This window comes from Heloderma suspectum, chromosome 16, assembly GCF_057233095.1.
Source record: "Heloderma suspectum isolate Gila_16-S chromosome 16, 16-S_ref, whole genome shotgun sequence".
In the NCBI taxonomy this organism is placed as follows: Eukaryota; Metazoa; Chordata; class Lepidosauria; order Squamata; family Helodermatidae; genus Heloderma; species Heloderma suspectum.
In genome coordinates, this window is record NC_139473.1 from 1,234,902 (window position 1) to 1,244,099 (window position 9,198).

Consider the following 9,198-nt stretch of genomic DNA (forward strand, 5'->3'; position numbering starts at 1 on the left):
ATCCTTTCCCGGTCTGTGGACCAATGGGTGCTTGAGTAAACCTGTGTTTCCGTGGCAACTGCTGCTGGTTGCCATAGGACCAACTCTCCATCTGTGCACCCTTCAGATGTATTGGACTACAACTTCCATCATCCCCAGACAGCTAATGACCATAGACTCAACAATTCTAGACTCGCACAGGACTTTCACGTTTTCTGCTGCCTTAAAAAAAAAAACTTCCCACAGCGGAAGTGGAAAACCAGTATTTTAGCGTGGCTGCGGCGGGGTCTCTGACCCAACGAAAAGGGCGCTCTTTTTTACTCCTTGCTTAAAAAACGAAACATTGACAGTGCAATCCTATACGTTGCACCTCATTGTCCTAAGCCCCACTGAGTTCCATGGGACGTGTTCCCAGGTGCCAATCCTGCACAGTTGCCCGCTTGCCTGGGAGTAAGCCCCGTGCCATTCAGTGGGGCGTATTACTCCCAAGCAGGCCTACTTAGGGTGGCTCTTTTAAAAAATCACTTAAAATAACGTCACAATGCAAGCCAGTGGAAGGCATGGGGTCTGTTGCAACCGATTGCTGGCCGTTTATTTTCTGTGGCGTGTGTAATGCAAGAACGCTGCATGTTTTTAATGTTGAGTTGTATTGCATAACCTGTTTTTATTGTTGTACATCGCCAAGAGTGGCTGGGCGATTGGCCAGCTGGGCGATTAATAAATTTAATAAAATAAATACACTGCAGGGCTGTTGCAAGTCACACTCACCCACAACTCCACCCCAGCCTGCAATATAGAGATCAGGGGTTGTAGTTGCTTCGGCTGGAAGACCTAAATAGCTTTGAGAGGCTGGCTAAAAATCTTCCCTAAAGTAATAAAAAGCACAATGGGTGTTCCAAAATGAACCCGGAAATTCTCTCTAGGCAATGAAGTGAGCGACTCTACCATGCTGCGTCTATGGGGTGGTTGCCAAGGAATGAAGTCTGCGCTTGCCAGAGGAAGCGCTTCCGGCCTCTTAAACCATAGAGTTCGGAAAAGAGGAGCGGGCCCCATGCCATTTCCGGTTTTCGCTCTTCCCTCCGCCCGGGGATACCCGGATGAAGCATGTCTTCGAGCCGGAGCGGGGGGCTGCGCCTGCTGTGTCTCCATGGTTACCGGCAGGACGCGGAGAGCTTCCGGGCGCGCTCCGGCGCCCTCCGCAAGGCTCTCCGCGGGCGCGCGCAGCTGCTGAGCGTGGACGCGCCCCACTCGGTGGTCGCGCGGCCCCAGCCAGGTGAGGGGGGCTCGTCGTGACGCCCCGCCCCTTCTCTGTGTGCATGTGACGTCACTCTCCGCCTCTGCGCGTGACGTCACGCCTCCCCGCTGGAACGGTTTTTCCCAACCAACCGCCTTCTAGATGGGCTAGGGATAATGGGAGTTGTAGTCCAACCCATCTCGAGCACACCAGGTTGTGGAAAGCTGCTCTTGATGATGGGCGCAAGAGTACCAAACCTTTGGCCAGGCTTCAGCTGAGAGCGCCTCTGAGCATGCACAGAGTGCTTTTCTGCTATAGCATTTGAATCTGCTTTATATCTGACCTCGGCCATGAACACCACTAGGACTGGGCTCCGGATGGGGTTTATTAGTGCGGGGGGGGGGGCACCCCTAGCTCGGTGGCAGACTGTCCTGGGTTCAGTCCTCAGCGTCACCTGCAGTTAGGAAAAGGCTCCCAGGATGCGTGCGGTGGACAAAGTCAAGGCAGGTTCCTCTGTGGAGTCCGGGCTTGTGGTTTTGCTTTTTAAAAGGGCTCGGTCAGTGGATGGGGTGTTTTTTGTTAGCGGTCAGATCAGTAAGGAAAAAGAAATAGCCCCTTTCTCCCGCTCTGCCCCATTTTAAAAATTTTGTTTTCTACCAAAAAATCCTGTATACCTAAAGCAAAACCCCCAAATATGCTGGTAAAATGCCTGGTGGTTGACAAAAATATGTTGCCCTAACGCAAGTCCCTTCTGCCTCCCAGCAGCATGGAAACAGTGCTGGTCCACCTTACCAGTTAGTTGTGGGAGTTACTGAGAGAAGGCCGGCTGAACACCATAGAGCATTAATTAAATGATGATGACGATGATTGTGTTAATAACCTGACCAGGGGGGCGGGGGAGTAATACTTTATTTGTGTTGGTTGGCTGTAACATGCACTCTCACTTTCTGTGTATGTGTAACACATGTTACTCGTTGCATTGTTTGATCATGAATGTTCTTATGTATTCATGTTCCTCTGCCTCTCAAAATGGCAGCACCCCTTGAGCCCGTGTGGACAGGAAAGATGGGGAAGTAATAGAAAAGAGGAGCCACTTCCAGAGATGTGGGAGGTGAGGTGGTAGTGGGGGCGGGATTCCTTAGCCGGTAGCAGCAACAACAAAGAGTCCTGTGGCTGTGGCACCTTCAAGGCAAACACTTTTGTTATACTCCGAGAAAGGCATGCGATGCTTCCCTCCATCTCTAACCCCTCTTCTTCCCCTCCTTGACTTTTCTCCTCTCTCTGTTGCAGGAGATGCAGCATCAGACCTGCACGGAGCTGACTCGCGGGGCTGGTGGTTCTCCAACCCCCAGGAGGGGACGTTCAGCGCCCTGGAAGAAGCGGCCTCTTGCCATGGACTAGATGAGTCCCTGGATGGCGTGGCCACAGCCTTCGTCGAGCACGGCCCCATCGATGGGCTGTTGGGCTTTAGCCAGGGGGCGGCCCTGGTCGGCATAATTTGTGCTCTGAAGCAGCAGGGAGACCCCCGTTTCCCATTCGACTTCGCCATCGTGATTGCGGGCTTCAAGAGCCGGGCCGTCCCCCACCGCAGCTACTACCAGGGCCCCATTATGGTGCCCAGCCTGCACGTCCTGGGGGAGACGGATCGTGTCATCCCTGCTGAGATGAGCAGAGAGCTGGCCTCCCACTTCACAGAGCCTGTCATCCTCGCTCACCCAGGGGGGCACTTCATCCCAGCCTCTGCGCCCCAGAAGAAGGCCTACCTGGAATTCTTGAATCAGTTTATAAAGTAACCGGGGGGCCAGGCGGCAGTTCAGCAATGCTGTCTTTTACCTGAGCAAAGAGGTTGCAGAGAGGAGGGCCAAGGAGTCTGGCTCCATCCTGTTGAATGCAATGACCATTTAAATACGCCTGATTCTGCACTGGGCCACGGGAGCACCTGGCAGGAGGTGGATGCGGACGGAGCCCCTCACGACCAATCCCCCTCCCTGCTTGGGCCATAGGACTGGTCGCCATGCTCTGATGGCCAGATACACTATTAGTTCTCAGACCGCTGTCTTGTCAAATAAGTAAACATGGTCTGTAGGATCTGAAAATCACATGTTTGTCCCAGTTTGGAAATTACCAATATCTTAACAAAGAACTTCCTCCACAGGTATAGAGGGGGCACTTACAGGTGAGAGGGAGAGAGAGAGATTTGAGGTCAGTGATTAAAACCTACAACATATTGGTGTGGAGAAAAGCGATAGCTGCGACCCTTTCTGCAAAACAGAATCCAGGGCGCCTGCCTGGCAGTGCCGGACAGGAGCCCCAGTGCCAGGGGATGGGCACGCCGATGGGCTGGATCCTGAGCAGGCCCATTGTGCTCTTGGGTCTCTGCCCACCCCAGAGCCGTGCCCCGTGCACGCTTGGAGGTCTGTGAATAAGGCGGCGGTGTGGAGTTCCACGGGCTCTTGTTTCCTCTCCTCGGTGGAAGCCATTTTCCAGTCTTCCCCAACCTGGTGCCCTCCAGAGGTGTTGGACTACAACTCCTGTCACCCCCAGGTTGAGGAGGGCTCATTCAGACTGTTTTGCCTCTCTAGCCCAATATGGTGTACTCAGATTGGTGGTACTGTCTGGGGTGGGAAGAGAGGGGAGTGGGGCTTCTCTTTGCAGAATGCCCACGCCCATCGGGCCATCAGATTTCCTGTGTGCTGGTTAAAAAAGAGGGAGAAAAGGGCACCGCCAAAGGACCATTGAGGCTTTGGGAAGCGGTTCTTTAGCCTGCTTTCCACGAGAGGGCAGCGTTGTCCCCCTCAAGGGCATGTTGTACTGCCTGCAGCTATAGGGAGAGGCTGCATCGAGGGTGAGCGAGGACTGTTCCTTGGATACCCGGCTGGATTTGGAGGCAGCAGGAGCCGCCTCGCCGGTATGGTATGGTATCGGAAGCCTTTGGCCTTGACCCTGTGGCCCAGCTTCTCTGCAGTGGGCGGGCTGCAGAAGGCTCCGTCCCACAGCTGAGGGGGGCGCAGGTGCACCCAGAGGACAGCCGCTCGCTGCCTCAGCTCTGCTCAGCTGCCTCCAGCTCTTGCTGCTTTTGAAAGGGCTGCAGATGTGCTCTGCGGAGTCTGACTCCCCCGCTCGTCCCTGCAGGAGGGCCTTTGCTCCCCAGGACTGCTGGCCTTTGCTCCCCAGGACTGCTGGCCTTTGCTCCCCAGGACTGCTGGCCTTTGCTCCCCAGGACTGCTGGCCTTTGCTCCCCAGGACTGCTGGCCTTTGCTCCCCAGGACTGCTGGCCTTTGCTCCCCAGGACTGCTGGCCTTTGCTCCCCAGGACTGCTGGCGGCTGCAGAGGTCATGGTCTGTGATGCTGGGGTTTGTCAGCAGGACGGCGGTGCTCTCCTGGCGGGTGCAGGCAACAGGCCATCTCCCTGGAACTGAGCTGGTCTCCCGACCTGGGTCTCTGGGAGGAAAGGACATCGCGGGCAGGGCTCTCCCCATTTGACCATATGTTGCAGACAATGTGGCCGGAGAGGAAGGGGGGCCAGACTTGCCTGGAGCAATGGCACAGCATGGCCAGCCCTGCTGACTCAGAACCCCCTGTCAGCGAGGGGGCAGAAGCCTCTTTGGCAGGGAGACGTTACTGTGTGGTCTTGAAGCACTGGGGGGTTTCCGGGGGCACGGCAGGGGGTTCTATTACAGGGTGTTTCTGCTGCTGAGGGGCTTCTAAGAAATGTCAGAACGCATGCCTCACGTCCCAGAATCCCTTCAAAAATGACCTCCGGCACTTTAGGAACATTGGCACCTGCCTTATCCCGGGTCAGACCAATGATGGCCCATCTAGGCCAGAACTTTCCACCACCTGCTAGTGGATGCCCAGAGTTGAACCTGGGATGCTCTGCATGCCAAGCAGGGGCTCTGCCACCTAGCTACGGCCCAGCTTCACTCTCCTCTGCCCCCAGAAACCAAGCTGTCAAAGGGGAAAGTGTCACTTGGCCTTCATCTCTGTCAAGGCCCACCCATTCTCCCCCCAACCTTTCCTGGTCCTGTGCCCCCAAATTTCCTTCCTACCCCATAGCTTCCTTTCCCTGCCTGTCAGCTCTGACCAGACACCTGCATCCTGCCTCTGGGGATGGGCTGCCTGGAGAAACTGAATTGGCTCCCTTCTCTCTCTCTCTCTCTCTCTCTCTCTCTCTCTCTCTCTCTGTGTGTGTGTGTTTTGCTCATCTTACTCATCCTTTAGTTTCCTTGTAAACAGGAGAGGCCTCCTGGGATGAGCAGAGTGTGGGCAGCGGCAACACAGAGAGAAGGATGCAGACACGTAGGCAAGCTTCGCCCTCTCGGCTTGGGATGTGCTTGGAGAGGGGTCAGGGGGAGGGGTTCTGGGCCTAGAGAGGCTGGTCCCGCAGGCAGCCTCTGGGGGGACAATGCTACCATCCTCGTCTTCTGCATGGCCCTCCCATATCTTCCCATCACCTCTGAGTCACTCCTGCTCTTGTTCTTGTTTTCAGTGGAGGCTTTCCATGGAAACCCACGCCGGGTAGGGCCTCGGCTGGGATAAACACTCACTGCCTGAATCACAACGGCTGGCTACTCCAAGAAGAGGAGTGGGTGGGCAGCAGAAATGGCACGGCTGGCGGACGAGGGAAAGCTGCAATGAATGTGGATGGGCGCAGGGGCTGCCCAGATGGGCTTCAGGTGGGGGCTGGACCCCCCACTTCATAGCCTCTGGGGAGGTCAGCTAAGATGGGCTACTTTGCTGGGTTTCAGAGGCCTTCCTCCTTGGGCCCTTTCCCCAACCGGATCAGTTCTTCCCCTCTGGTTCTTCGAACATCAGATGCCAAGACACTATCAGGGAGTGCCGTCCCTTTAGATGGTTTACAGCCACCTTCCCAACTTGACCCCCCCCCCGATATTTGGGACTGTAACACCCAGCATTCCTGATGACTGGCCAAGCTGGCTGGGGCTGATGGGAGTGGAAGTCCAAAACATCTGGAGGGCACAGCAGGTGGTGGAGGGCTGTGCTATGGAGGGCTCCTCCCTAAAAATACTTCAAGCCTTCTAGAACAGCCTTCCAGATATGTTGGGCTGCAACTCCCAGAATTCCCAGCCAACGGAGCTGCAGTTCAAGACGTCTGGGGGGCACCAGGTTGTGGTGGGGGGATTAGGGTACCCACCACCCCGGCCATCCAAGAAAGAGGTGCATCTGATGGAAAGTCACTGTTTTGCACCAAAGATTCTCCTGCCATACATTTGTTTGTCTTCGAAGTGCAGCGCCCTTTGATTTTTGTGCAAGGGCCTAATGTGGTGACCGCTCAGTAAGTTGGTGCTGGAGGCGGGGGGAGGCATTGCAAGTCTTTGATTTCTAAAAGGGAGTGGTGCTGAGTCTCCCTCCAGGCACCGCTTCTCTGATGCCCTGTGTGTTGTGCAGGTGACGTCCAGCTGCAGAGAGAGCTTTGCCCTGGGCCATTCTTGTCAGGTTTGGTGCCCTGGCACGACAAGCAGGTTCTGAGGCAGCGCTCCAGCTGAGATGGCCGGGTCTGGCCACTGGCATCATTTTGGCCACAGAATTGGGCCTCTGCTAGCATGCGGGTGTGGGGGCTGCTTCAGGCTTCTGACTGCTGCAGAAGGTGGAGGCTTGAGAAACCAGGTGATATGCAGGTGTGCTGCCTTTATTGCAGGGGTGGGGGCCAGCCAAGCAAAGAGGGCACGGGTGGAAAGATGAGAGAAGACACAGCATTAGGGACAGACAACCTTGGCCTAAGAGCAGCAGTAGCCTTGGACTAGGCTGCCTTCTGCCAGAGAGCTATTGCTCCTTAATTTCCAAGTCAAATGAGCTAGAGAGTGGGAAGTTTTGCCTTCCTTTGACCCATCTGGCTTGGCTCGGTAGCACGAGCCTCCTCTCAGCTTCCCACAGTGTGCTGAGGCTCAGTTTGTGGTCTGGATTGATCAGAGCTGGTGGGGTGAATAGCCCTGGCTGGGTCATGTGTGTGCGTATGTGCGCGCGCCCCGCACCCTGTACTGCTTTCAGTTCTAGTATTCTCTTATGGGGCTGATACCCTCTACGTTAATTCAGCAACACCAGCTATGCCCAATCTGTAGCAGGGCCAAGACCCTGCAGCTACGTGGGGCAGATACATGCACACAGTGCAAGGTGGAAGGCCCCAAGTTTGTGAGTGCAGAAGAGAGCTGTGTAACACCCCCCCACACACGCACACACAGAGTGCCAGTGACACTCCCCCCCCCCCCGCACATCCCTCACGAGCCAGCTGCAAGCAGGGGATTTGGCTGCCCTTTGCAGCTTGTGCGTGAACCCTCCGTTCCCTTGGATTCGCAGGAACGCAGCAGTGTGGAATTCATGGCATAAACAGGCAGCATTATTTACTGCCCCTGGCAGGGGAACTAGCTCCGGAGCATTTGTTTATTTCAGGCAGCTGGCTGAAAATAAAAATAACGGTGGATTGGTGGTTGACTTATTTCAAAGGAAATGGGATGAAAAAGCAAACGGAGGCTGCAAGGTGGTTGGGGAGGAGGCCAGGCTAAAACCTCTCTCTGCCCCACAGAGTTCTGCAGGGAGGGGGCTTCTTGCTTGGACAAATTTGTCTTGTAGCCGGCCATCCACTGCCTCCCACCAGAGACCCTTTCCCTGTTGCTGAAGCTGCCTCCAGGGCTCCGTTGCCCCTCAGGGCTAGCAGGTCCATAATGGCAGACCAGTTTTTGTGGGCTGGAGCCAGCGGGCTGGGTCCAGGTGGACGCTAGATCGACTGTGCTGATGAAAGTGGGCTTCCCTGCCCCCTCCTCCCTGTGGCAGCCCCTCTTGCCCCCTGGAAATGCTGCACAGAGCCAGGAGTCCCTGATGGATGGGGTGAGCGTGGTGTGTGTGTGGGCCCCCCCCCTCAAAGGTGGGGCAGAGCTGACCTTGGACCCAGCCCTGCTTCAGCGGACGCGGCTCAGGTGCAGCTTCTGCCCTCATACACCTGTCAGTCTTGATGGTTTGCTTGTTACAGTTATATTTTGCTCCAAGGAGCCCGTGGTGGCTCGCATGGCCCTCCTCCTCTCTCATTTGTGCTCCCAACAACCCCGCGAGGTAGGTTGCGCTGAGAGCCAGGGACTTCCCAAAGTCGCCCAGCGAGCTTCATGGCTGAGTGGGGCCTAGAACCCGGATCTCCCGAGAGCCAGTCCAACATTCTCACCACTAGGCCACACTAGACACCCCCCACCCCCGCCAGAAAGATCAAATGAGGGAGCGGCAAGGGGACTCTGATATGCCCCTGATCGGAGGAGAAGGTGCAGGTGCCGCTAGTTCACACTGAGGAGCTGGGCGGGGGCTGGCGCTGTCCCTGTGGGGCTCGGCTAGGAAAAGCCCTCCTTGGAACAGGCAGGTCGGCGCGCCCTCGGGCAGGAGCCCCACTTGCCCTTTCCAACAGCACCACCAACCACGGCAATAACTGAACGCAGGTCAGTCCTGGCCCCCGGGCATGTGCAAAGTGCCTCCTCCTGCGCCCAGCGCGACGGGCACGTGACTCTGGGCTGAGCCGCAGCTGCGCGGGGGCGCCCCCTGCCGGCCAGCCCCTCCGACGGGGCGGGAGGAGTTTGCTGGGCTCGGCGGCGGCGGCGCGAGCCTCGGGGTGGCCAGGCCAGGGTTGCGCAAGTCGCTGGCAGTCCGGCCCGCCCGCCCCGTGACAGCCCCCCCACCCCCCGCCGGCAGCCCGATCCGGCGTCGGGGAGCCAGGCAGGCGAGGCTGGAGCGGCTGCGCGACGCGGAGTCCTCCGCGGAGGCGCCGTCGAGGAGAGCAGCGCGGAAGGCAAGGTAAAGGCAGGGCTGGGAGGCTCCGGGACCCCCCCTCGCCCTATGCGGGGCTCAAGCCCAGCATGCCAAAGGGGTTCCGGGGCTGAGCCTTCTCACGTCCCCCTGTCAGCGTTTCCCCCGCCCCCTCCCAACTCCAGGACTCACCTGCGCCCCCTTTCCCCGATGGGGGAGACCAAGAACTCCCCTCCCCCCGAGAG

At 57.2% G+C, this 9,198-nt stretch overlaps 1 protein-coding gene across 1 annotated transcript; it reads left to right on the forward strand.

The window, feature by feature from the left end:
- The first annotated feature begins 1,067 nt into the window (after nt 1-1,067).
- OVCA2 (OVCA2 serine hydrolase domain containing) lies at nt 1,068-7,847 on the forward strand. Its single transcript, XM_084822923.1, has 2 exons — nt 1,068-1,252; nt 2,504-7,847. Exons 1-2 carry the CDS (start codon nt 1,084-1,086, stop codon nt 3,004-3,006), a joined length of 672 nt encoding a protein of 223 aa, XP_084679049.1. The 5' UTR covers nt 1,068-1,083; the 3' UTR covers nt 3,007-7,847.
- Nucleotides 7,848-9,198: the final 1,351 nt, after the last annotated feature.

What these genes read in the sequence shown, in the direction of transcription:
- OVCA2 (XM_084822923.1), top strand. Translation starts at nt 1,084, where the DNA reads ATGTCTTCGAGCCGGAGCGGGGGGCTGCGCCTGCTGTGTCTCCATGGT. An exon ending in GGTCGCGCGGCCCCAGCCAG is followed by an intron (nt 1,253 to 2,503) that starts GTGAGGGGGGCT and finishes TCTCTGTTGCAG; the next exon opens with GAGATGCAGCATCAGACCTG.